The sequence below is a fragment of the Streptopelia decaocto genome (genome assembly GCF_964273445.1).
Source record: "Streptopelia decaocto genome assembly, chromosome: 3".
NCBI lineage: Eukaryota > Metazoa > Chordata > Aves > Columbiformes > Columbidae > Streptopelia > Streptopelia decaocto.
This window is the reverse complement of record NC_138656.1, coordinates 112,838,205-112,865,982: the sequence shown is the minus strand read 5'-3', so window position 1 is coordinate 112,865,982 and position 27,778 is coordinate 112,838,205. Positions and strand designations below refer to the sequence as shown.

At 42.7% G+C, this 27,778-nt stretch overlaps 1 protein-coding gene across 3 annotated transcripts in view; it reads right to left on the bottom strand.

Annotated features, from left to right (window-relative positions):
* The window catches only part of KLHL29 (kelch like family member 29), a 415,043-nt gene that overhangs the window by 242,846 nt on the left and 144,419 nt on the right, over positions 1–27,778 (bottom strand). For all 3 annotated transcript variants that reach the window (XM_082047373.1, XM_082047375.1, XM_082047376.1), the window contains exon 3: positions 8,932–9,237. In XM_082047373.1, coding sequence (XP_081903499.1) covers positions 8,932–9,192 — 261 coding nt within the window. In that variant the 5' untranslated portion in view covers positions 9,193–9,237. The remainder of the gene's footprint in view (positions 1–8,931; positions 9,238–27,778) is intronic.

The window sequence follows — 27,778 nt, the reverse complement described above, 5'->3', positions numbered from 1 at the left end:
TAACCAGCACTCAGACAGGAATGCCTCAAATTTCAAGAGAAAACCCAACAAATAACCTGCAAGTTTAACCTTTTCTATATGCTACTTTGAAAAGCAATGGCCAATTATAAATCTTTGTCAGAGCTGCTTCTGGAGAGTGAAACTGGAGCCGGGAAAAAGCGTGAGGAATTCCTGCCGTGGTCTCCCCTGAAGTGCTCGCGCAGGCACCAACAATCAACCCGTGTTCTGCCCGCTCTCAAGACAGTGACTCACTGGATTTCCATTTATGCAGAAGACATCGGCACCTCGCGTGTGCTGTTTGGATGGGATGGAGCGCCGTTCAGCGTCACCGATGTGACGTGACACCCGGCATCGCATCGGCAGCGCAAACAGGCCGCCCACGTTTCATGCCATCGAGTCGCGACATCCTCGTGCTCCTCTTAAAGGTCTGGGCACTTTTTGAAGAGGATTTTCAGGACTGTAGTGAGGGCAGTGGTGCTGCTTTAGTGTCAATTTGGAGTGTCAGCTCTGGTTGATCAGAACTTCCCCGTACACCCAGAGCACGTCAGCCTGTGTCCAGCATTTCCAAGTGGAGCCTCCAGCAGTACCAGGAGCCAGAGAGCAGAGTTCAGTGCACTCTTTATCACCCCCAGTGCCATATTTTTGTGTCTATCAGCTTCACAGACAACTCTTATACCCAGCAGGAACTCGAGGCCCATGGAAATCACAGGGAGAGGTGAGGCTTGGATCACTTCTATTTCTTTCTTTTTATTCATTTGGTTCATTTGTTTTGCAAGCAACTTCTAAACTGAAAATTGCAAATCAATCTGGAATTTGAGAAAACCAATGCCATGAAGAAAATATTATCTACTTGGCGAACAATTTATTTCCCTTCCGATATGCATTAAAATTGTGTTTTTAAAAATGAGCATTGTCTTCCTGTGACTTATAATAAAAGTTATGGTATGGAGACATCCCACTCAATCACCTCTGCAGCCTTCTACAAAGTGTTTGCATCGGGCTCCTCATATACCTTAATCTACTCATCCCCTTTCTCAATGACTTCTCTGACATTACCGTCTTCATGCAACACCAAAATCACAAATTACCTAGTTGAGAAAGGACCAGCTTTCTTGAAAATGATTTCCAGGGACTACCTGGCAAAGTTAGCAAATGATAGAAATAATAACAGGAAACCGCCAAGCGGCTGCTCATAAAATGATTTGTGTGTGTACGTTTGATGGCGACAATAGCAACACATTCCTAAACGACAGCAACCAACCTTAGGATTTTATGCATCTCTAACCCAGATAAGCTGCCCTCCTTTAGAAGTGCCAGTCCTTGAAAACAAAACCTCTATAATCAACATCAAATCATGGGCACAGAAGCTCTCAGGCAGGATTTTTGTAGCCTGACAGGAGGTTGGGACAAATTTCCTAATGAAACACTCACGCCTCCTGCGCGGCAGAATCCTGCTGCATTTTCAATGGATAATCTGCAACTAACACACGTGAAAAACAAGTAGTGATGAGAAAGAAAGAAGAAAACAGAAAGAACTCTAAATCATTTCAAAGAAACAAGCACTTAAATCCTGGCCAACACACATTTTGTTTAGGTTACTGTTATTACTGATATTTATCCCTTTTGGAAGTCAAGATACTTCTTGATTGAAGTGTCAGAGCCTAGAAATACGCCTTTTTCTATATCCAAAGCTGTCATGTTTGTGACCTTGTAAGTACTCGGCTATGTCAATTAGTGCTTCAAAACCGCTGCCTTTCATCTTCAAATGGAACTGGGCATAGAAACCGGCCAGACCTCTCAGCTCTTTCGACAGATGATAAACACATTGCGAGTCAAAAAATCCAAGCAGCTTTTTGTGACTTTACAGATTAATTAGCACGCCAGGGCTTTCAGACCAGTTTCAGTCAAATAAAGTAGCTGCAAAAGTTGACAAACTGCAACCGCATTTTGTATGTTCCAATTTCTCCGCTGTTAAAAATATGGAAAAATACATCTGAGAAAAAAAATACTAAAATAAGATGGTAAGAGGAAGCAACAGATCATCAGCACAACTTAAGGCCTCTCTAGGGCCACAGATCTTTAGGAACAACCTTCTACAAAGGAGCCTGAAAAAAGCCCAAAGCATCTTTCCACTTTGTTCAAAGGGACAAATCAGTTCTTCTACTTCAAGCCCTTCAACATGTCAGTTTTGGAACCCACCACTGATGTCACTTTGTTCTCTTGTCCTCTGGTGGCACAATTACCTAATAGCTTAACATGATTATTTCAGCAGAAGTCACTGCAGAGTTCAATTTACAGAGATTTTTGGTCAATTTGTAATTAGCAAAAAGAAGAAAAAAGCCCCCCAGGAGTCAACATCTGTGTTTCCTCCTCTAATTCCTGGTACAAGCTCTGTCCATTCCTTAAAAGCAACTCTCAAAATTAATTGAGGATACCGGGAGGATACCATACCGCTATTTTTTTGTGGTGCACTCTGTTGGTTTCACCCAAGCTTGGCTGGTACAATGGCAGATCATGACCAACATCATACATTTTGGTTGTATTTTCGTGTTTGCAGACTCCTCACAGATGCCACTGTCTGGAAGCTGCACTCCAGTTACATGGTGTGTCACCACAAAAGGTAAATTGTGCAACGTTAGTGAACTTTCAAACCTAGAGAACCAGGAGAATGCAATTTGGGTGCCAGGGAAAACCTGCCCTTGTCTTATAGACTCTGGGCACTGCTCTGATTTCCTACACATTCATGTCATAGTCTGTCATTATTGGAGCTTGACGTGCACCAGAAGTCTCTGTGTAGATGGGAACGGGCTTTCATCTCATTTAGCAACGAAACTGGACATTATTACTCTATCTATTCATAGGTAAAAATGCGCTCCTGGAAAAAACAAACTAAAACAGTCGCAGTATTTGACATCCAGCAAGTGAAACCTCACCCTCACAGTCATTTGCCAGAAGATTTAGGAGGATCTTTAACACAGCTTTTGCCATTATTGCACTTGGGCTGGATTGCTGTGGTGTGTCCAGATCAAAGAATTGACAGGCGACTATCTGAAATGGTGACAAAAATATGCCAGCTATCAATACAAACCCTCAGGGGAGTGGAAGAGTAGCTTTGCACAGAGAAGCTGGAAGAGCAAATCCTATACATTTCATCACTGCATGTTTCTACTGTTTTCTAGCAACCGTTGTATTCCAATATTTATAATCTCCCTCTTTATGCAAGCCTCTTATGTTTTATAATAAAAAGAGTACATAAATTTCAGTTACTGTTGCAGAGCAAATTGTTGTATTTAATTAGTCATGTACAACACAACGCATAACTTGAAAAACAATTCATGTTTGTTTTTCCTCCGCTTAATCAATATTTTAAATATTTGTGGAAGCCATACACCAGCTTAGCACATCTTCACCTCCGAACCGAGAGAAATACAACAGGCAACACAAATTCTGCCACGTACAGCAAATCATCTGCATATGACACAATGCTGCTGAGGGAACTGAATTCTTTTGGACCTTAAAGGAAAGCAGCATATATTTTGCTTCTGTGCCATTCCACTTCATTCCTTTTTACCACGCATTCCTCAGCCATACTGACTTGTTTTTCTTCCCTCCCCACGCATTTTTTAACGCTATTCATTGCAGTGATTCACGGGGACAACGACAGGGGGGGCAAATTTTTGCCCTGCAGTCCCTGCCTGACTTCCCAGAGAGGTTAACAAATGTTTTACCATCTCCGCCTTCTCTCCCACATCATAACTGTGGTTAACCACAGTGGGATCACAACTACAGCAGCAACAACACGCACAAGTCTTAAATGCTACGGGAGCACCATAAGTACAGGAGGCCAGGACCACATCTCAGTTATGCTATTTAGAGACTTAAAACTATACAGCTAAACATGAGCTCAACTGGAGAAAATCTTATCAAAACTGAAGACTGGCTTTTTTTATAAAATTTGTCATAGGTTTAACCTTGAGAATAACAAATCATTAAGCGTGCAGGGGCTTAAGAATCAATTTATGTTCCAAGCAAAGGGTTTTTAAAATTAAGGTTGAAAAAAAATATTAGATCTCGCCTGGTGTTGCACAGATTCTGTTGATGTATCAATCTTTTCAGGCATTTAAAAATAATATAGAGATGATAAAAGTAAATGTTCTATAACCAAAAAATCTCTTGGTAATAAAATTTCAAATTACAGCCCATGACAACACTTGTAAATTGAAGCTGTGATACAGGAGCTTTGATGGAGAAAATTGTACAAGTAACTCGCAAAGTAATTCGGAAAAGCAACAAAGAATGAAGATGCTGCTGAGATGAACAGCAAACATAGCCGGAATGGTGTGCAGCATCCTTAAATGAATTTTAGACCATTTTGTTGCCAATATCTTAAGCAGCGTTGCAGTCTTATATGGATTTCTTTGATAGCTTCCTTCTACCAACAAACAACCTCACTAGAGGGAAAAACACCCAAAACCCCACTGCACACAGCCAAACCCAAACCTGAGCTCAATCATACAATCATTTTGTTTGGAAGAGACTCTCAAGATCATCGAGTCCAACCATTAACTCAATACTGTCACTAACCCATGTCCCTAGGAACCTCATCTACAACATCTTTTAACCCCCTCCAGGGATGGTGACTCCACCACTGCCCTGGGCAGCCTGTTCCAATGCCTCACAACCTTTCTGGGAAAAAAAATTTCCTCATATCCAATCTGAGCCTCCCCTGGTGCAACTGGAGGCCATTTCCTCTCATCCTATCACTTGTTACTTGGGAGAAAAGACCAACCCCCTCCATGCTACAACCTCCTTTCAGGCAGTTGCAGACAGTGATAAGGTCTCCCCTCAGCCTCCTTTTCCCCAGGCTGAACAGCCCCAGTTCCCTCAGCCGCTCCTCATCACACTTGTGCTCACCACCCTTGCCTGGGCTCAGTGTGACAAATCGCTGTCAACACAGCGGTTCCACGGCAGGAACTTCACCCTCTGATCCCCGACTTTGGGCACTGACAAGCTGAGGAAATATCTCCATCAAAGGGCTCATCAGACCCTCCCAACATGGGGTGCTGGTCTGCGGCCCAATGCTTTGGACACAGCACCAGGGGAGAAAAGCCGAACTGAATAAAAGAGCTGGAAGTTTGCTCAAAGTGGCACAGAATGAGTAGAAAAACCAATAATTTCTACCTCCAAGTGCCTCAGTTTCCCTGTTGGTACACTGGGAGTCCAACATTAATCCCTTTCTTATAGGTTGTTGAGGTTTACGTAGTTTTTCTGATGATTTCTGGCAGCCTCAGGTGAAATGGGTTCCAGCAGTGCGAAGTATAATCGGCACTTTGCTCAGCAAAAACTAAAGCTCGGGAAAATGCAGCTTTTTTTTTGTTTAAATAACTCAGACCAAACACTCGTAACCACTTAAATGTGGCAGATCCACTAAGTGTGATTTGTACCAAAGCATCTGTGGTAAGAAGGTTACAGGTACGCTTTGAGAATAAATTTCAAAGGTCTGCAAAGTATAATTAGTTCTAAGGTTCTCCTACACATTAATAATTAGTAATAAAATCCTTCTAAAGCCCTCCACAGAACGATGTAAAAAGCTCTTCCAGAAGCATAAAAACAGAGAGCAAACCCCATCCCCTCATAGCTGGTGCTATATATCTTAAGGTTCCCTCTGAAGATGGTTTCTACCTCCTCCAACACTTAATTTGATCAGTTTTTTCTCTCCCTTCCAATGCTTTTTCCATTCATATCACATAACTCGGGGTGAAGTCTTTAATCTTACACACATTTACATAATAATTTTAAGACCAAATGGTTCAGCCAGATTAGATACTCTAGTGGTCCTTAAAACCATTTATCTGTGAATTCCCTGACCGATTCCATCGCCAGCACAGCAAATTTCACAGTCTGGTTAGATGTCAGAGAGAAAAGGAGTTTTTTCCTCCATTTTGAATTTGTCACTTCAGGATTCGGTTATTCGGGAGCTGAAGGACAGGAATATCACCAATGTCTGCCAACAGAGGTATCCAGAAGACCCATCTTGTCAAAGAGACTCCATTTCAGTCTTTGTCAAGATTGTGACTCTGATAACACGTAATGGAAGACAATGGCATGTATATGTATTTTTAATAACTATTGACTTAGCACTTTGGTGGAGAAGTCTGGAGCAATTATTAGCTGTGCAGACATGGGAACTGAGGAAGGGAATGGTTTCATCGCCATGCAAGGAAATGGCGAGATGGATGCTGAAAGGATGCTGAAAGGGCTTGGTACCTATATTTTCAAAGGCAAATGAAGAATGGAGGGGATGCCCAAGTCTGAAGACAGACTAAATGGTTTATATAAAAAAAATAAAACAAACTTTTAACTGGCAGGGTAATAAATTAGCTGGAATGTAAAATGAAGGGAGATGGATGGTTGGCCTTTATGCCTTGAGATCTTCAGATCAGCTCAGGAAAATATGCTGAAGTCAAAACCGGTAACTGGATGACACAGAGTCCTTCCAGTCCTCAGCCTGGAGGAACACTGCTGGCTGTACCCATATCCTTGGACAATGAGACAAGGAGAACCAGGTTCTCAATCTTCTTGCTCCATACCATGATGACACTTTATTCACCATGTCCCCTCTTGAGTGGCGCACCCCCTTGCCTCTGAGATTAACGGCATCGGCCATAATGTTGGGGAAGGTTCAGGCTGCAGAATGGCACGTAAAAAATCTAATATCCCACTCCCAAGTATAAAACAGAACTAAGAAATTCAGCTTAAATGACACCTGCCCCCCATGAGTCTTTATGGTACCCCATAAAGACTCACAAAAAGGCTGCGGAGGGGAGATGGTGAACTCTCCACAGCTCAAGGCAAGTCGGCACATTCCTGTTTTTAAAACTACATCAAACAACCGTGTTATTCTTCTGACTTGTGATTTCTCATTATACAGATTTAATTTTTCATGCCTAACCATTAGCTGGATCCTGCACGGGAAAGGCACCGGCTGGTTACACTGGTAACCGCAGGTGTAAATCTGCTGCGTGTGAAGGAGAGAGACACAGCCAGGCAGGGGGAACATGAGTATGTGTGAGCACCTGATGTTTTTCTCTGACACTGTTCCACATCATTAGTTGGAAGCTTGTGAAGCACCGTACCCTTACATCTCTGTTCATCCTCCCCACCTCACTTATGTTTTTCAAACTTTTTTCCTCTTTAGTACATGCAATTTTGAATTTTTCGAGCTTCTAGCTGATTTTCAGCAGAAGAGGCTGGGGCAAAGACTGTACACATTTTTCCACATTTATTTTATGGGAGATTACACAGCTGATTAACAGTTCTCAGAATAAAAAGTGTCCCATGTTACCTCCATTCTTGCCTATTTATTGCTTTTGATCTATTCATGCCAAAACATTCCTACTAATGAAAGCCATCAGAAAATTGTCTAATAAGGTAATTTAGAAGACAGTTCACATTGAGCATATGATCAAAAGGCATTTAGTTCGCTGTTCTGCCTCCTCTCCCCCAATAAACACATGGTTTACTGGCACTGCAATGCTTCAAAATGGTTTTGAACATCTGGGAAAAGGGCTGATCAGCTCCAGACAATCGTTGGACTCTAAGTAGACCCAGGAACAAAGGTCATGATAAATGAAATGACAGCTTTGGCTCCAAAATTGCCTCAATCTTCTCCACACAAAGCATGATTGAAATGCATCTATCTGTGGATAGCATCTGGAGAACTCTAAATATGTTTTGATCAGAATCCGATTGGCTTCTTTCAAATGAAAATAATTTGAAGATGCCATGGAAAATTTTTAACACCAATCACACTGTAAACTTTGGCCTAATGTTTCCTTCTGCAGCATTGACCTTGTTTTTCTACAGTGTGAAAAAAATCAATATAATAATGGTACTGCAGTAAAATTTCAGCTTGCTCTTGGCTTACTTTAAATAACTTTATTGTCTCCTTTCCCTCTGCCTGCGTCTGCTGTATTTGGCACTTGCACTTATTAAAATGAAACCAAGTTGAAAGAAAATGTTAAATATCATAAAAAGAAAACCAGCAGTGCTTCTGGCTCACTTTCCTAATGCTGTGGTCACCTTTACAATTTGCCAGAGTTTTCTGTTCCCCAGCTGTTCCACCTGAATTTGCATGCAGAAAGAAACCCCAACTTTCTACTGGAATAACAACTTGTATTTTGCGGATTTAAAAGAGCTAAATGTTAAAAAAAAAAGGAAAAGTCACCCTCTTTCCTCCAATTATGTATTAGAACAAAAAAGCCCAATGGTTTACTAATGATTTCAATTCTTTGCCGCTTAACATTTTCTTACTCCTTGGTGTGCATTTCTGCACAAATGAGAGAGCCTGGTTATAGCAGTCCCACTGTTACACTCCAATCTGCTCTAGGAACGGGGCTTTGAGAACCTTACAGGAAAGTACCAACTGAAGAGAACTAAAAACGCCAAAATTACGCCCTTTAGTCATTTTCCGCTCCCTCTGGATGAAAACCACATCCACTTGTTGTCAACCGCAGCTCTGCCTTGGTCAACAGACAAGAAGAACATTCCCAAAAGCAAAAGTGGGAACCACACGTCCCAGGGGAAGCAACAGAAAGCCCAAATGTAGGCAGTGCTGAAAGGAAATTCTATGATTATTCTATGATTATTTGCTCTGCTTGGGTCTCTAAGGAGCTGGGGAACGCTTGGTTGTGGAGCAAGAAGGCCTACTCTAGTGTATGCACAACACACAAAAGAATAAAAAAGACACAGACTGTCCGTATTTCTTTTCCTCCTCTTGGCTATACCATGAACACAGATTTTGCAAAGGGCCAGATGAAGCTCCACCTCTAACACCCCTTCCACGCATCAAACCCGTAAAAAAACAAACAAACAAAAACCAACCAAACAAAAAACAACAACAACAACAACAACACAAGGCCAAATTCTTACTTTGGTAGTTGAAGCTGGCGAGGAGTTGGCCACCAGGCTCGTGATGACCTCGGTGTTGCCGGTGGTGCAGGCGGCGGTGGCCGGGGTGGGGAGGCGGGAGGGGACGATGGGCAGGGGCAGCAGCCCGGGCCGGTTGGTGCTGTTGGTGCTGGTGGCGCTGCTGCAGTTGGTGCTGCTGACGTGGTTCCCGTCCGAGCTCCAGTCCCGGCGATCCCACCCGGCACGATAATCTCTTTCAAACCGGCTGTGGTGCCGTGACATCTCGATGGAGGGCAGCTTCTTCTCAAAGGGAACTCGAGAGCTTGCCTGGAAGAGTAAAACCAGAGAGTTGTAAGGAATAAGGTTCCACCACAGCGATTGTGCTCTATTAATCATTTTTATGGGCTTTCTCTGGACCCTGTTGGAGAGGGGCTGGAGGAGCCACAGAAACGATCCAAGGCTGGAACAGCTCTGCTGGGAGGACAAGCTGAGAGAGTTGGGGTTGTTCAGCCTGGAGAAGAGAAGGCTCTGGGGAGACCTTATTGTGGCCTTTCAGTGCTTAGAAGTGGCCGATAAGAAAGATGGGGACAGACTTTTTATCAGGGCCTGTTGTGAAAGGACAAGGGGTGATGGTTTTAAACTAAAGGAGGGGAGATTCAGGCCAGGTTGCCCAGAGAGGTGGTGGATGCCCCATCCCTGGAGACATCCCAGGCCAGGCTGGACGGGGTCTGAGCAACCTGATCTGGCTGAAGATGTCCCTGCTCATGGCAGGGGTTGGACTGGATGAGCTTTGAAGGTCCCTTCCAACCCAAATCACTCTATGATTCTGTAATAACCAAGGCAACCAACCAATAACCTCCTCTGCTTTAGGAGAGCACTCCTCCTCCCCATTTCCCAGCTGAACGTTGTGAAGAAGAGAGCAGTGTTGTAGCAAACTTTAATCCAGAACACAAATGAGAGTCTGAATAACCACAAGCACGCGGTGGAGCGACCAGTCCCTCACACCTGAGGAAGCACCATCTGTCCAAACTCTCCAGCAGAATAACAAGCAACTGCACAGAAACCATGAAAAGCCAGGTTAGAAGAAAATCATCATGCAGATCTTCTAACAGCAGGAAAATGATTCCAACAGCTCCGTCCTGCAGTTTTCTCAGTAGCCTTCACATCCTTTCTGTAGCTCTTTCCTGCACCTGATGCATGACCAAATATGAATCCTAAAGATCAGGGGGAGAGAAATCTACCTGCTAAATCTATCCATTACGTCTCTGTTCTCAGAGCCAAATATTCTTTACACAGCCCTGTCCCAACTCGTTGCTGGGCCTCCTCACTGGAAGCTCCTACAGGAGCCCGAGCTCCCGCTCTCCGGGCAGGTCCTGTCTCCTCACGTGCTTCTGGCCAGACTTAAAACCACTTAACACACCTAAAATGATCAAATGACCAAGTCTCTTTGTGTGATCATCCCGTCCTTATCATTCCTTACCTCCCCAGTCTTTGTTATCCACAGATTTTTATCTGCCAGGAGATGCCTCAACGCAGGGCTGGGAGCTGAGACTCCCAACGTCTAATCCTAGTTCTGATAATTATATGTTATGTAGCCTAGAGCAGTTATTTAAGTCTTCCCTCCTAACCTCCAGAACGGTGGCAATAATGCTATTTTCCCGGCAGAGTTCAGAGTAAGTGAAAGTTTACAGCATTTGGAATTGAAGAACAGCACAAATAATGCTAAATATATTTATTCCCATAAATAAATAATGAGTATCTAGGTCACTGCAGCATCTGATTTATTTTATTTGCATCACACGATCGAGCGAGTTCTTTGTAATAATAACATCAGGTCAGCTGAAGCAATTTTTGTTTCACAAATTCTTAGATACAAAAATGGACAGTAAAAACACTTGCTTACAATGGCTGAGGAGGGATTGGGAACCAAACTCACCCAGAAACTTAAAGATAAGAAACTATTTAAGAGAGATAAAACTTAGAGATGCCATAAAACTGCTCCTATCAACAATGTTGGTTATTCATCTGGTAGAAATTAACAAAAAAAAGGCAAACAAAACCAACTATTAGGACTAAACAATTAAAGATTCACCTGGTTCACCAGAGAGCTACCAGCTCAGAGACAGAAAACTCTTCCTCAGTTAAAAATTCAATAATACAAATGTTTTTATATATATATACACATATATATATATAAAATCCCTCCCATAATAATTATTATCTTCTGAACCAAACCTTCCAAGAAGCTGCATTTGTGATGGTTTTGTTGCCCCTGTGCATCTCCAGCAAGAGCACATTTTGGGGACAACACCGCAGTGCTGGAGGTGTTGACCACCAAATTCACATTTCTCTTAATCCAACAGAGCCAGCGTTTTTTTTTCTCCATTAGGATTTGATGCAAGATTTGACTTGATGATTTGAGGCCTGGCGGTTCACTGATGTTTACTTAGATTATTCTTGCCTGTATTTTTGTGCCTGCTGGATACTTTAATTCACAAAGCTCACTTCTTATTTTCCAGAGGACCGCGTGGAAACGACAGCTATACACGTAACATGGCAAAAACCAGAGACATAAGTGCTCTAGTGAAAACCAAAACTTTGGTTTTAGTAGAGGTGAAGAAATCACAGTTTTCCTCTAATGGCAACCAGCTCAGAATAAAATCAGTACCTAAAAATAATGTCTTCAAAGAAGTTCTGCAAGTATCAACCCCCTTCCTTTTGTTTTATACAAAGCCAGGCTGTACGCTGCGAGCTACCATTTCAAAATATCCTTTATTATTCCTTGCCTTTGGAAACAAGTTTCTTTTTAAACCGGCGTGGTCTCCGGCGCTGTGTGAAGCGATCTTTTGTGACTGTTTGGATGGTGGCTGTCAAGCGAATGCCCTTCTCCTTCCGAGCTGGAGGATCTCCGTTAGCTGTGTTAGTGCACTTCTTGACAAGGCAACCAGAGAGAACCAAATCACATCTCCCCCCACCCACCCACGCGCTTGAGTATATCTGACATTTAATTCCGCGGAGAGCAGAGGCACACATGCACACAAGTCAATAGCTGGCAGTTTTTTGCCACACGATCCAAGACACCGTGCCCCCAGCAATTCTACTATCAGATGAGACTGACAGGCAATTACGTCAATAACAAGCAGGAAAAAAAGCCGGTGACTAAGCCGCGCATTAAGAAGTTTACTTAAAGCCCACCACTTTCTTCAAGAGCAAATTCACTTCTTTGTCCAGCTACTGTATTTCATGGTATTTCCGCAATAAAAATTAAAAGCCAGGGCTGAACATCATAGCTTTCTTTCTATACGTTGCATTAAATATACACTGTTTCTTTCAACATGTCATTTTTGGCTGGGTACAAAGATATTTGACAGCAGCAAGATGTGCAGAAAAACCAGAGGGGATAACTATCTAATAAATGGGTATTCAACTGCTAGTGCTTGCTATTAATTGTTTAAAATTAGAAACAACACAAAATGTTCTCATAAATAGCTGCCGGGTGAGGTAAGAAATGGTTTGTGAACAGGCTAGCTAATTTTTAAATGTATTTTTGGATTCAGAGTTTATGCTTTGTCTAGACTATTTTTGTCAAGGATCATAATCATCATAATAAAGCTTTAAACGTACTTCGTGCTCATAACATCAGCCTCTCCGATGAAGTGTGTCCGGAGCCAAGTGTCATCATCACGTTCCTCTGCACGGAACTCGAGACGGGGCGGCATGAACCATCTTGAGAAACGGCAGAGACGGAGCACCGTGCAAACCACACGTGGGCCAAAGAGGTGGGAGCCTGTGCATCCTAACCCCGTCATTGCTGGTACCAAAACACCCAACTGTCAGCTAAAATTATCCTGACATCAATTTTTGTTTTAAGGAATTAAAAAACAAAATAATAATAATAAAAACCCCAAACAAACAAACAAAAATTAAATTAAATACAAAACCAAAACAAACCTCCTTTCTGTTGGAGAGACAGGGAGAAGGAGAAAGATCAATACCTAATACTTACAAATACCAATATCAACACCTACAAATAATTCCTATGTTTTCCCCTTCCAAGAGAAGTTTTTCTCAGCATTCACATGCACCCATTTTTCTCTTAAATAGCTTCAGGTCCCTCTAAGCAGGAAGATTTTCCCTTGTTTTCCAGCCTTGTGGCACCCTCAGTGCTGTCTGTGCTAAGTCACTGCCCCAGCTAAGCCTGGCCTAAGTAGAGATCTATCAGCCTCCGTTTTGGGCCCAATTTTTCAGCTAGCACAAAGCTCCCCGCCGCCGCGTCTAGGAGTCAGTTCTTGAGCAGATAAGCTTAAAGCTATCTCAGATACATCTGTCCTACGTCAGAGCCATAAAACCATGACGTAGACACAGCCGGCAATAGAAAGAACCCAAGATTTGCGTATCTCAGCATGGAAGTCCATGAGGAGGCATCCTGCTTGCTGTTACTGCTGAAAATCACTCTGTACAGCTAATTCTGCTGACATGCTATCTGGTGAAGGTGTAAAGTCAATGAGACAGGCCTTCCCTCTCTCTCTACTCAAGACATAATCACTGGAGTAGCCGGGTGTCTTTAATCTCGACTAGAAAGGAAACGTGTGTTCCTGTTTGTCACATAGAATCAAAGGATTTTATTGTGCAACCAAAAGGAACAAAAACTCTCTTAGAGGAAAAAAAATAACCAAAACAACACCCTACTAAAGAGACAGAAGAGAGAGAAACCCATAGTTGCCACGGGATGAGCTGATAAATTCAAAGCAAAAAGGAGATCAAATTGGTATTAAGGGAGAGCAGTGGAAAAGGCTAGAAGCTAAAGGAAAGAGATCAAACCAGCAGAAGAAGAGAAAAATCCCATGACAAATCTGAAATGAGATTTAGCGATACGGCAAAGCAAACAAAATGCCCATCTCAGTCCCCAACGCCTGCATCGCCGTGTACGTGCTACAAAAATCATGCCAAACCACGGCAGCCCTCTTGGTCTCAGAGAAGGGTTGTGCAAAGTGCTCTGGATCGTGAGGATCATACATGAACCCAACCCTCTCCTCCGTGATTTACCTTCCTAGCAAGAGGGTAGACAGGGATGAGTAACAGACTGATGAAGCAATAATAAATGCCCTTCTGGGGAAAGTGACAGGCATCTCTCCTTGCCCTCCAAGGCCGAAATATGCAATGGTGAGAAAGACCATAAAAAGAAATTACTATACATTTATCACTCTTGAAGGAAAGTAAAATGCAAGAGTACTCCTGCTAAACAACTTCTTCCATGACCAGGAGTTTTAGAAATGGCTCATATAAACAGAATGCTCAACATTAAGAATTTGGGACTTTTTTTCTGCAAAACTTGAGCGTCTTCAGGCCTACAACGCAGGGCACCTACACATCCAGCCGAAACACTATGGCCATTTGGAAATCCTCCTACCTTCTTAGTTTAAAACCACCTTCCTCCTGGTGCTCGTTGTTCACCACATCTCTCACACAAGCTCATTTGCTCCTTGTTTCCACAGATCCCCACACACACAGAGCCAAGAAAAAGACCGGCGGCATTCGAGATAGCGCCGTGCTAACTACAGGCCCCTTACCAGGTTCAAACAGATCCTCGCTGCAGATTTATTAAACCTTAAATGATTAACATTTCATTTTATGCTTCACACATTTAAACATGGCCCTTCTTCCCCCAAGCCCAAAACACTCACTGTTCTGCAGAAAAAATGTTTGCTATTCACGTTCCTCTAAATGACAGTCCGGCTCGAGCCTCAGAGCAGCTTTTCCCCTGCTCTCCACGCTTATCTAGCCAAGGTCTCCTTAAAACGCCCGTCCTCACAGATATAAATATAAAGAAAAACAGGCTTTCAGCCAGTCTGAAGCCAGAGAATCAGATTTCTTAGACTATTAGTCAACTTCATTAAGTGACTTCAAAAATAAAGGTCAGCCTTTTAATTTAAATTTTTCCTGGGTAAGCATTTGTTTCTAAATTTACCTTTTAAATAATAACATGAGAGAAATATGATAGGCAAGAGAGGTTGGGAGACAGAGCAACGGAAGTAGATACACGGTCATTAGGGAAATGGAAGAAAAGAAGAAAGAAATGAAGAGTCTGAAGCATTAAAATAAGGAGCTAAATAGCCTTACGTGTTTTCAGACTGGATGAACGGAAGCACAGATAAAATAGCCGATTACAGAGCTTCAAAAGCAGTTAAGTGCATGTAAAGCCTAAGCATTTTGGGAGGTGAACACACAAAAAAAAGCCACAGATGAGGAAGAAGAGAGAGATTTGCTGTAATCAGATCTAGCATGAAGAGCTGTAACTGATAACGAAGAAGATGTCTAAGTACCTAAGCGTGAATGATTTCAGATAGACACTGCAGGGAAAACGCTCCTGGATGCGGTTTTATCAGAGCAACCGACACAACAACCTCTTCCCGAGGAACAGGGCTGAAGACACAATGTAAGCATACGGCACCAAAATCCCACTGACATACACTGATGTTACCATAAATTCTGCTTATAACGTAACTCAACAGTAGGGTCATACAAACACACATATTACACACATGTAAATGTGTCTTTAAGCAAATCATACAAATAACACAGGGTGCCGGCACACGTGGCAGCTTCAGGAGCTCCTCTTCACCTCAGCAGTGCGACAAACAAAATGTTTTATTCGAGCTCGGCGTTATTTATAACCTACAAAGACTTTCTTAGACACATATGGAATCACTGTTATAAGCCTACATGGATCTGACTAATCCATTTTCACAATTTTTACTTAACTTCTTTTTTTCCATCTGGGTGACTTCGTTGAATGACTTCTTTGTTAGACCAAGGCAGTAGGAATCCAATCAAGAGATTCTGTAAAGCTGAACTACAAGCAGCTGTGTAGAAAGATAAGACCCAGAAATATTTGAGGGGCAAGGAAACAACTTTATTATCAAGCAAGGTCTACTTTTGTAAACCCTTGATTTAGTCTTGTAAACAGCTGTAAAGCTCTTGTAAAATCCAAGACAAGGCAGAGAGACTTGAGCTGCTTTGCTACAATCAGATCTTCAAAAAGAAAGGAGGAGGAAAAAAAAGCCCAAATCCTAACCCAGTAAGTGATAAAGGAGCAGTAGATTTAAGAGATTATATAGGATTTAATTTTCCAAATATATGCTGCAGGAGGCAATGCTTTGGGACGTAAAAATAAGAAAAAAACATCAGAGCAGTAGTACAACAATATGTTCCCAGGATAGAGTGCACTATGAAAGAAGCACAAATGAGACTTGTGTTTCTTCGTCTCAAAATATTGGAGAACAATGTGTACACTTATTATTTCTGAGTGCCTAAGATGGATATGGAAATCTTCTCTTTTTATAAGTAACAAGATAAACTAGACTATCCAACTTCAAAAAACAAACAAACAGCCCAAATGAGAGTGAAACCATAGCTTACCAGTCTGGTTTCCTTTCCTCTAAGCTAGAAGAATATGGTCTTCCAAAATAAGGGGTTACTAAAACATCTGTATGTGTATGTTTTAACACTAAGCTTCATGGAAATTGATTTATTACTTTTACTTATGCTATTTTTATTTATTCCTTTATGCGTAAAAATTAAATTTATTACTAAGCTTCATCTTCAATATGATCATTTCCCATATTTTGTCATTTGCTTTCAAATGCTAATTCCTCCGCAACCTGAGTGGAGTAGATAACGCGTCCTGCCATTCACTGATCACCGGCTCCGGTGGGGCGAGAACAATTCACACAAGTCCAGAGGCGCCTCTGGTCCTGCTGCTGTTGGAACAGAAGATGAAGACCAGTCCCACGTGCTGCCCACCACATTTGGGGACACACCAAGTTACGGGGTTCCATCAGGTGCAGGGGTCTCCTTTTGGGGAAGGCCCCCGTCACCCAGGTGTCGTGGACTATCTTTGAAAGGCCTTCATCCACACCCTCGGATGAGCTTATCTTCAATTATAAACTGATAGAAAACATGTCAAAATATACTGGTTTGGGACATGTATCTGGAGAAGATTCCTAACTCCATTCCTTTCTCTTCAAGCTTTTATTGAAAAGATCTCCCACTTGATCTGGTTCTATCCCTTGGCTTGTTGCAGACACCCCCAAAAATCTCAGAGCAGAACTCAAGTCCCACCACCCTCCATTCCCAAAAATCAATTCTAGCTGCCATTTCATGCAGATTCTTGGGCTTTCCAAGGTCCTTCCGCAGCATCATGACTGGAATTTTGCACAGCAGTTTTTTAAATGAAAATCCACCGCAACTTTACACAAAGGCGTAATAACTTTCTCAGATGTCTCTACAGGGTCCTGGGCAGCCGGCGCTGACTAGAACTGAGCCTTGTTAAAACCAGAGAGAGGAAAACATTGTGTTCCTCTCTAACACTCCTGCTTGCAAAACACTGTCCAAAACATTGACTTCCCTAATTAAATTATCTCATTAGCATGAAAAGCAAACAAAAGAAAACCAAATGCCAAAAGCTGCGATGTTGAAGATGAGGTTTGTGCAGAAAGACTTGCACGGCAGAGCCGGTGGCCGGCACCCCAATCCCAGTGGACGTCAATTGGTGGCCAAGGTCCAAAGGTGCTCACCAGGGACAGGTGGAGGAGGAAAGACAAGGACATGACTAAATTTCTTCTGGGGAAACGGTCCATCTTCTCAAAACGCATTAAGTGGTTGCCAGCACCTGACACACCTAATCTCGCCTAAGACTTCATAGTTAATAAAGCAGAAATGTAGAATAAGCTACTGTCAGTGTTGCCAAATGTCACAAATTAAATCTCGCAGAATTTAATTAACAGGATCTTGGCTCTTTTGGGGCTGGTTTCTTGTGCGGGGAGGAGGAGGGGACTAGGTCTTCACATTACACTTGGACAAGGCAGGAGAAATTCCCTTTGATTTACCGCCATTCTCAATTTGCCAGCCCTTGGGGAAGACTGATCGGTCAGTCAAAACTATTAGAGGAGAAAGCTCTCTGCCAAGGAAAGGGTTAAATGCAGCATATTTTAAAGCAAAAGATCTGTGGATCACCCCTATTGCTGCAAAACTGTATAATAAAGAAACTGTGCTTTGAATTTGCCTCTTAGAGGATATTTTTGGGTCATCCCACCCCTGTCACTGTTCACATTTTAAAAGCTTCAGCTAGCACCAGGGAAGTTGTAAATTTTCTCTTCCAGGACCGATGTCCTCTGACCACACCGAATTTTCTGGCCTTTTGTTAAGAGGAGACATATATCACTCCCCCAAATCACAACCATGTGTCCACTTACAGCATGAAACAGTCACTAAGCATCTGGTGTATAAAGCAAGCTTGTTAGATACAAAATGCTCCAGAAAAAACAAACAAACAAACAAACAAACAAACAAACAAACAAAAAACCCAAGAGATGTTAAATCTACTGAATATTAGACCAGCACAGTCCGTAACAACACGGATCCAAGAGCCTTTGAGATTTTAACATGATTCGCTTCACACTGTTGTCTGAGGTAGGAAAGTGCAGTTATCCTGATTCTGCAATAAGAAACTGAATTTCCACCGAGGGAAATATCTATAGCTTTTCCAACTTCTGGTGGCATAAACTGCCTCATTTTAGGAGCCACAAATATTCTTGTCGCACTTTTGGAGGCTGTGAAGGGCCTGGAGATGGGAATTTCTCTGCCTGTTTCCGTGAGGCATTTGTTTGCTTCATGGCACCGGTACCATGGGTACCAGTATATCTGTACCAGGTGCCCCTTTTCCTGACTGGAAATACTGGACTTGCAGCTCATCAGGCAGATACTTGGGGCTTTCAAATGTAAATATCCCCTCCCTGGTGCACGTTACTGAAGTTCGCCAGAGCCCACATTACCTGCTTGCCTACAGTCACCTCTGTGGCCTAACCGTGCTTAACAAAACGCACTGATTTGATTTTCAGTCGGTTCAATAAAATATGCTATTTTTGTTTTGTTTTGAAAGGCGATGCTTCAAGAGTTAGAGGGACAATGCCACTATCCTAATGCATTAATACCCCACCCAGTATGAAAGTTAACTGCTTCTCAGCTTGTTCCAGCACCTCCTGCTACCACTTCTTCCACCACCTTCACTTAAAAATGCCACCAGCGACTCACGTTTTATCTTTCCAGGTGTTGGACGAAGACTGTTTGCTGAATGCAGTAAATCGGCAACCCAGCTTTTCTAGGCCACAGGTCTGAAGCTTTTAATTAACTGCTTTAGACATAACATGGTCAACTAAGAATTAGCTCATTTCCCAAAACCATGAACCACTCACCACATCCCTCCCAAGACATGTTAGGTGATGTAGAACCATTAAAAATTGCAGAGAGAAATCAAATGATGTTTGGTAAGCACCTGTTTAAATATGGATTGAATAATACCTAGAATCTAGTTAAGAATACAGCTTCAAAACTCCCAGATTTGCAAGCACTGGCCAAAATGCTTGCATTTTATCCCAAACAGCAATCATTCATTTTCGTTCAACCAAAGCTGTCAAAAACTCTATATGCAGTCTTGTAGTGAGACTCTTACATACATGCCAAATGCCTGTATAGCAAACATCTGGCCTCACTTCTGTTCCATGGCGCTGCCAAACCATAAGTCCACCAGTTGTTTTGTTCTTGTGACTTTTATGGTTTTTTTTCCTCTCTGCTTTGCCTCAGGTCGTTTTTCCTAAATGAAATCATTAAAACAGGCAGAAAGAACGGAGCAAAGAGGAGTAAGAAGAGCTGTAGCATCTGAGTAACCTTCCAGCAGAACTAATTTTACTAAGCATTTGTGCTACTGCTATCAGTCAATCACTACAAGTATTATTAGAAAGCTAAAAAAAAAAAAAATATATATATATATATATATATAAACTGCATACATCAAAGAATATTGGCACAGAAAGAAGGAAAAACACATATGCTATTCTCTAAACTAGAAGTTCAGTTTACTCGAATGCCCTCAATATCAATATAAAATATATTAACATAGAAAAAATAAAAAGAAACCTTGCTGTTCCCCTATTTTGCATTCATTTTACATCCGTACTTCTCCGAGGCAGCAGATCAGAATGGTGCATTGCCTTCCCCTCAGGCCAAGTGTAATAAACAGGCAGGTGTAATATAAGGCTGCGGTGTCTCAGCTCTCCTCCCAAACAATTGATCTTCCAGGCCTACGGTGCAATTCAGTCCCGGTAGCTCCATTCACATGCTTCTTTCCTGATCGGTCAATTGTTTGAAATCAAGCAGAATTAAAGTGTTATTTTTATTTGGGGGGGGTGGGTGGGTGGGTGGAATTATATTCACTAGTGACTGAAGTGAAACTAATAAACTAATTTCCCTTTACTGCCTCGGGCAAAACAGAAAAATTCAAGTCTATGAAAGAAAGACTGCAGCTGTTTCATCAGTCTGTTGCCCAAACGCGCTTGCAATTTACTATCTTTAAATTCAATTTTTGTTCGCAGGACAATTTTGGAAACGGAACACAACAAAAAGATAACAGCAAGAAAGGCAGTAGTGATGGAATCTGACTCTGCAAGACAGAGAGAAAGAGAAGAGCACTCTCCTGTTCTTTGGAACAGAACATATTCCTCCTGCCAGTAGCGAATTTATCCAGTAGATGTCAACACCAGCAAAAAATATGTGTAAAGCCAGCCACAACAGCAACAGTGGTTGGCTGGTTTTGGCGGGGGTAGAGTTAATTTTTTCCATAGTAGGTCGCATGGGGCTGTATTTCGGATTTGTGCTGAAAACGATATCAATAAAACAGGGATGTTTTAGTTATCGTTGAGCAGCACTTATACAGATTCAAGGCCTTTTCTGCTCCTCACCCCACTCCACCAGTGAGCAGGCTGGGCGTGCACAAGAAGCTGGGAGGGGACACAGCTGGGACAGCTGGCCTCAAGTGACCAAAGGGACATTCCATACCATATAATGTCATGCTCAGTATATATTTTGGGGGAAGAAGAATGAAGGGGGACATTCAGAGTCTTCCCAAGTAACTGTTACACATGATGGAGCTCGGCTGTCCTGGAGATGGCTGAACACCCACCTGCCCATGGGAAGGAGTGAACGAACTTGTTTTGCTTTGTTTTCACCTGCAGCTTTTGCTTTACCTATTAAACTATCTCAACCCATTACTTTTTCTCACTTCCAATTCTCTCCCCAAACCCACCGTGGGGTGGCGAGCGAGTGGCTGTGTGGGGCTCAGTTGCTAGTGGGGGTTAAACCATGATACGTTGTCACTTCCATTTACAGGACTGCATCAGGTTAGTTTAATATTTGGAAGCATCGCACACTTATTCTCTACTGTCCTGCACCTTCCAGCATGGATCGAGCCTGGCCCAGCTGTCAATAAACATATGTGGAGCAAAATAATTTCGCTTTTGCTTCTTCAATAATTCTGTCTGGTTTGCTGGAAAATGGAAAAATTGCTCATGAGTATGCAATTAGTTTCAGATTAGATCGGAGCAGAGTTTTCAGAGGAGGAGCAGGGAGAAGGGTGGGCAAAACACTACGCAGTGTAAGGTGACTACAACGAGCAAAATCTTCATAGTTACTAAATATAATTTGAAGAGGTCTGTTCCCTTCTGACCTTTCACTGCATGGTAAAGTAATGCAATGATTACATGGATTTCGCTCTTTCCTCAAGAAGCTTCTCAGTCTACAACAGTGACCTGAGATTCCCACACTGACCCCAGGTCAACAGATACTTGTTGCTCCTGTAAGGTTTTTTTCCTTTGTGCAATACACCAAGGACAGTCTGTTGTGAGCCTTTTAGTGTTATTATCACTCAAAAGACTGAATTTGCTGACAAGTTTCAAGCATGCAAAAAAAACAAGGCCATTGCTGTTGACACTTTTAAATCTACTATTAAGATCTGACTGTTTGAACAGCTTGCGTGTGGAATCTGAAGTACAGATTTCTGTTTCCTTTTTGTTTATTTTCAGATAAACCTTGTGTTTCTACTCTGCAATGTTTGCATTTGGCTGCTGAGCATGCAGTAATCGCATACATTATATGCATTGCTTAGAGACACTTTGCATCGCAGCCCATCAGATTTTTTTTTGATAGATGAAAAGAGAAGGAAAATAACAGATCATTTTCCTGATTGATTAATCTTTCCTCACATTGCCATTTCCCCATAAACACAAGGAGGAAAACCAAAAGTATGTTGTGACATCTAATAGCAAGACATTGAAGCAGTTTATTTTATTACTGCTACAAAACTTGCTAAGGAGTTTGTTTTCACAGAGATCTAGAAAATGGCAAGGAGACATAAATGAATATATTACAGAGACTTATCACTTTGAGCAGTTATTCCTCACATGTAAACCTTACAGCTCTTAAGAGAAGCATATAGCCCATGTAATAGCAACAAAGTAGTCGCAGCTTAAATAATCAGTCTGGCCAGAAATTTGGGCTCTTTGAGAAAGCAAAAACAGTGGCCAAAAGCCAAGACTGTGAATTACCATCATTTAAGCAATTCTTAGGTATCAACAGAAGTCGGCACGGGTAGATCAGGCAAAGGTACTGCACTCCCAGTAAATAATCCCAATAGATGACGGCACATGAGAGAATCAAATCACAGCTCTAAACACTGGGGAAGGGCATGAAACACAAAATCCAGCCCCGTGGGTCGCGAGGCACCAGCAGCACACCCCGTTTTGGGAATCCGCGTCCCGCTCCACAGCTCTGAGCACGGGCACCAAGTACCCAAGATGGAGCCATAAATAGTTTGGAGATAAGATGCATATCTTATGAGGCACACCGGAGCTTCGCAGCCTTGTATGAGCAATTCTTTTAATTGCCACCAACATTTTCTTTGAATCCCCGTCTCAAAGAAGCAGTGGAAACTTTTGATTTGCGGTGACACCTTGATTGCCGCGCAGGTGAGTCACTGCATCATTCCTGTTAGTCTCATGAATTTTTATATATATATATATATATATATATATTTTTTTTTTTAAGGCCAAAAGGCACAGGAGGCTGTTACGATGGCTCTGTGAACAGCACAGCCCTCTCGCCTCATCGAGCAACCTGCCTGTCTGACAGAAATAGGGACTCGGTAAGTCACACATAAAATGATAATGTATGTCTAAGGTTGGGCATAAACACCTGAACAGTTCCCTCAAAAAAAAAACCCACCAAACCCAACTGATTATTTCAATTATGTAGTTAATCTCAAGTGGGAAGGCTGCAGGGCTGGTGTCTGCAGGAGGAGGCCAGAAGCTGTGTGGTGCCGCTCACAGCTGGTTCTGGATGGTTCCATGATGGCCATACCACAGAGCTGGGCCCATCAACCAAGACAGTGGTGCCTCTGTAAAACATTCCTAAGAAGGGGTAAAACCACTGTGCAGGTGGTGAGAAAGGAGGAAAAATATGTGAGAAACAGCCCTGCCGATATCGGGTTCTGTGAGGGAGGTGGAGGAGAAGATGTCGCAGACACCAGAGCAGAGATTACCCTGCAGCCCATGGAAGCAGATACACTGCAGCCCATGGAAGCAGATACCCACACTGCAGCCCATGGGGCACCTCATGGTCCTCTCCTCATGGAGAGCAGCCCATGCTGGAGCAGGATCCTGGCAGGAGGAGCCCATGGAGGACCCACACTGGAACAGGCTGATCCCGGGGGACTGCAGCCCATGGGATGGACCACGCTGGGGCAGGCCATGAGGGACGGTATCTCCTGGAGGAACCCGTGCTGGAGCAGTTTGTCCCCAGGAATGGACCCATGCTGGAGCAGGGAAGAAGCACGAGGAGAAAGAAGCAGCAGAAAGATGTATGGATGGACTGTGACCAGTGGGGAGGGAAGAGGTGGAAGAGCTGGGAATGAAGGACTGAAGTTGAGCCTGGGAAGAGAGCGGGGCCAAGGGAAGTTACTTTAACTTTTCTCTTTGTTTCTTACAGTCCAACTCTCTTTTAATTGGCAATAAACTGATTTTCCTTGAGATGAGTCTGTTTTGCCTGTGACAGTATTGGTAAGAGATCTCCCTGTCTTTTTCTTGACCTGTGAGCTTTTTCATCTTATTTACTGGAAAGGCTGAGAGCACTGGGCTTGTTCAGCCTTGAGAAAAGAAGGCTTAGGGGAGACCTCCTCACCATGTCTCAGTATTCAATGGGTGGCTACAAAGAAGATGGAAACTCCCTTTTTAGAAGGAGTCACATGGAAAAGACAAGGGACAATGGGTACAAGTTACTCCTGGGGACATTCCAATTGGACACAAGAGGGAAATTTTTCACCATAGAGCGATCAGCCATTGGAATAATCTCCCCAGGGAAGTGGTGGATTCCCCAATGTTGGACACTTTTAAGATTCAGTTGGACAGGGTGCTGGGCTGTCTGTCTAGACTGTGCCTTTGCCAAGAGAGGTTGGACCAGATGATTTCTGTGGTCCCTTCCAACCTGGTATTCAATGATTCTGTGACATTTTCTCTCCCAACAGGAGAGGCGATTGAGGAGGGCGATTGGGAAAGTGGCTGGATGGAGGTCTGGACACAGCCCACCTAACACAGCGAACAAAGACCTGCAGCATAAAAAGAACTCATTTTTTTTCATTTCCAGAATCTCCCAAGGCCATTCACACACTCATTCTCTGTAGCAGTGGGGAAGAGGGAGAAAAAAGACTTAATATTTCTGTATCTGCGGTATTTTAGTGTATTTATGAAAGACACCATGGGGAAGACCTCCTACATTATTACCACGACTGGGTTTTTGCTTTATTATTTGCTTTGAAGACACGTGCTTTATTCCCAGCTTCTTACAAAATTTTGCTCCACTCTTTGTATCACTGTATTTTTGCCTATCCACTTGTAAATAATTTCTATGATGATGTGAGTGTATGATGAGCCGCTTGGAATGATCTTCACAGATGGAGTGCTCCACCAATTGCTTTCCTGAATAAAGTACCTATCCATTGCATTTCCATCATCTTATAGGTAAGTAATAACATTCACTGAGGATAGATTAGACATACACTTCGAAATAATGCCTGTCTATAACTAGATGTCTTATTTCCAGCATTCACATAATGGCCCCATTACATTCTTGATTACTGTGGCCAGGCTCAATAGATTAATTTCTTCAGAAGTTTCTTTGCATTTTTTTCTTGATTAGCACAGAAGTCCAACTTTGCCTATTTACTGAATGCTACGATTTTCAGAAGGTTATTTTCAGTGATCCCAAAGACCGCCTCTGCTAATTCTTTAGAGACAGACTCTCCAGTGCATTTAATTCGAAATTCTTAATAGGCAATTTTGCAAGATGCCCCTTCTTCTCCCACGTTGGTCTGCATTCCCAAAGTTAAGAGTGTCGACAAAAAAATTTCCTACACAAGGTTATCCAGTTCCTTGTATTTTAATACAATGATAAGTATTTATGTGGCACTCTTCGTCTTCAAAGCACTTTACAAACATTAAATATTTAATGCTCACGGCGTCCCTCTTACTCTCAACCCCATTTTACAGGTAGGGAAATAGCCTCACAGGTTAAGTGATTTTGTTTCAAGTCACATCACAAGTTACTGAAGGATGTGAGACTGGAGTATATGAGCTCAGATATTCAGTTCCTACTCAAAACTAGACCAGTCTTATTCTTTCCCTTAAATAATAAAACTAATAACAAAAAACTTTGCTCTTGTTCAGGGATAATTTATCTGCTCCTTTGGAGGTTCAAACGCAACCTAAAAAAAATACCCCAAATGAAAAGCACCCCAAAATGATCCAGGAGGGCAGCTACCAGCTTTGTAATCCATATTCTCCCTTTCCAGTGTTCTAGAGGGAAACGCACAATTGTACATTATCAGAAAACGGACAGTATGTTTTTCAAGCATTTATATACAGCCACACACACACATGTATGTATTCTCAACCACCACCTAAACCGTGAGCAGAGACCTTCCAGCCAGACAAGAATTTGCAATTTAAAAACTGAAGTCCGTTTCAAAATGGCATCACTAAAGAGCTTTAGTATTTGATAAGAAGATTACAGTATATTCAATTGCACACAGCAAAAGCCTTTTAAAATAAAGTGCAGGAATAGTGAAGCCAGGCATTTTCAACAAGATAACAAGAAGCTAATCGGGCAGTGGAAAAGGTGCGCCCTGCTGCAGGGAGCATTCAGAAGTCAGTCAGGTTTCGAAACTCAAATAATGAGTGAGGTTTTTTTTAGCTTTAACATTTTCCATAATCCAAGCGGGAGGTCTAAACACAGGCTGTATGCAACATGAACTGTATTTCCCTTTAACAGGCTTCTATGGGAACAAATGCTCAGTGTCAGGCTGGTACTACACGTCCATTTAATTCAGCTGAGAGAACTCTCCTGCCCCTGAAGAAAGCTCATTTCTTCTCTCCATGGACGCGACTATAGAGCTAGCAGATAATATCTGGCCCTCACTCATTATTTATACAACCACCTAATTATCTCCCAGAGACTCCCTGTTTTGTAGAAGTTTCTTTTTGCAAATGTCATTAGTTGGCAGAACGGAAAGCCAAACCCGGTCCTGGGTACCATGACAGCGAGTGCCACATCCCAACAGCCCAGACCAGAGCATCCCTCGTTAAGACACGTGGGAAGCGGCGTGGGAGCCTGCACTGAAGCTTAAAGAACATGTTTTAAACAAGTGCCAAGGCCTCATATCTGTTCTGAAGCTGCTTGTTATATTTTCAGGGAATACTGTTTCATAAATTGTATTTACGTCACACGAGAGACGTGCTCCTGGCGTTACACTCGGGTCTGTTTAAGATTCTCTTGGGAATCGCACACACACAAGATCAAAAGTAGGAAAACACACTTAGAGTTCAAGAGAAACATTGTATGGGTAGAAGCCAAAGATAAACAAAAAAAATCCCCAAAAAATCTATCTGCATATTGCACAATTTCCTCCTTCGTGCCATCACGTTCTTGCTGCTTACATCACTCCACCCCTACCAGATCCAGACACCGTTGATACTCATTTAACTGTAAAATCTGAGAAAATCTTCAAGAGCTGTAGTTACCGCTCCTCTCCTGCTGATGAGCTGAGGATGGAGAGAATATGGACTGAAGCTGGAACAAGCCCTCAGGTAGGGAGAGCAGAGCTCAGACACTATATCGACACGCAAAACCCCTCAAGGCTTATGTACCTCAGAGTCTGCAGGAAACCACATTTTTTGCTAATAAAGCTATTTAGGTGCCCAATGTCCTGCTGTCACATAAGCCAAAAGGAACATCATTTGGACATTTATCACTGCAGGAACACTGGAAATTCCCAGCAGAGGCAAACACCGCCCAAATCCCATGGTGTCATGTCATGAGCCCCTCCAAAACACACAGATGCTCTGAGTTGAGCACCAATGGGAGGTAGTACAGCGTGGCTCGTCCTGCCAAGGGATATGTTTTCCAGCTTCAGCTCTGTATCTAAATCAAGCATGGGGCATTAAAGAAATGTGCTGGGCTCAGAGGCTTCCATGCAGGAGCTGGACACCAACGCACCTACCATGGCTGAAGCTCCCCTTTAGGTGGGACCATCTCTTATTTAACTTCAGCTTTACACTGAAGGCAGGGAGCGGGTATAATCCTCTGCTCTCTTGAGATGTCCTGCGTGACTCTGGGCTCAGCTTAACAGTGTTGGAGCTTAATGGAGACAGTAAGAAAAACAACCAAGGACGCGCCAACGTAGCACCGTGTCCCCCGCTCCGCTCACAGAGCTGGGGGGCAGATTCAGCCAAACGCCACATCCAGCCAAAGCCCACGAGGGAGGACACTGGTGTTTCTGCTGCCACCACTCTCTGGGACTCAAGCCACAGCAATTTAGCAAGTGCTGGTTTTTGTTTTTTGTTTTCCTTGCCATTTTAAGATTATAGGATTTACACAGATGCGGGTTAAATATTTTGAGGCACTGCCACAGAACTGCAGAGTGGAGGCA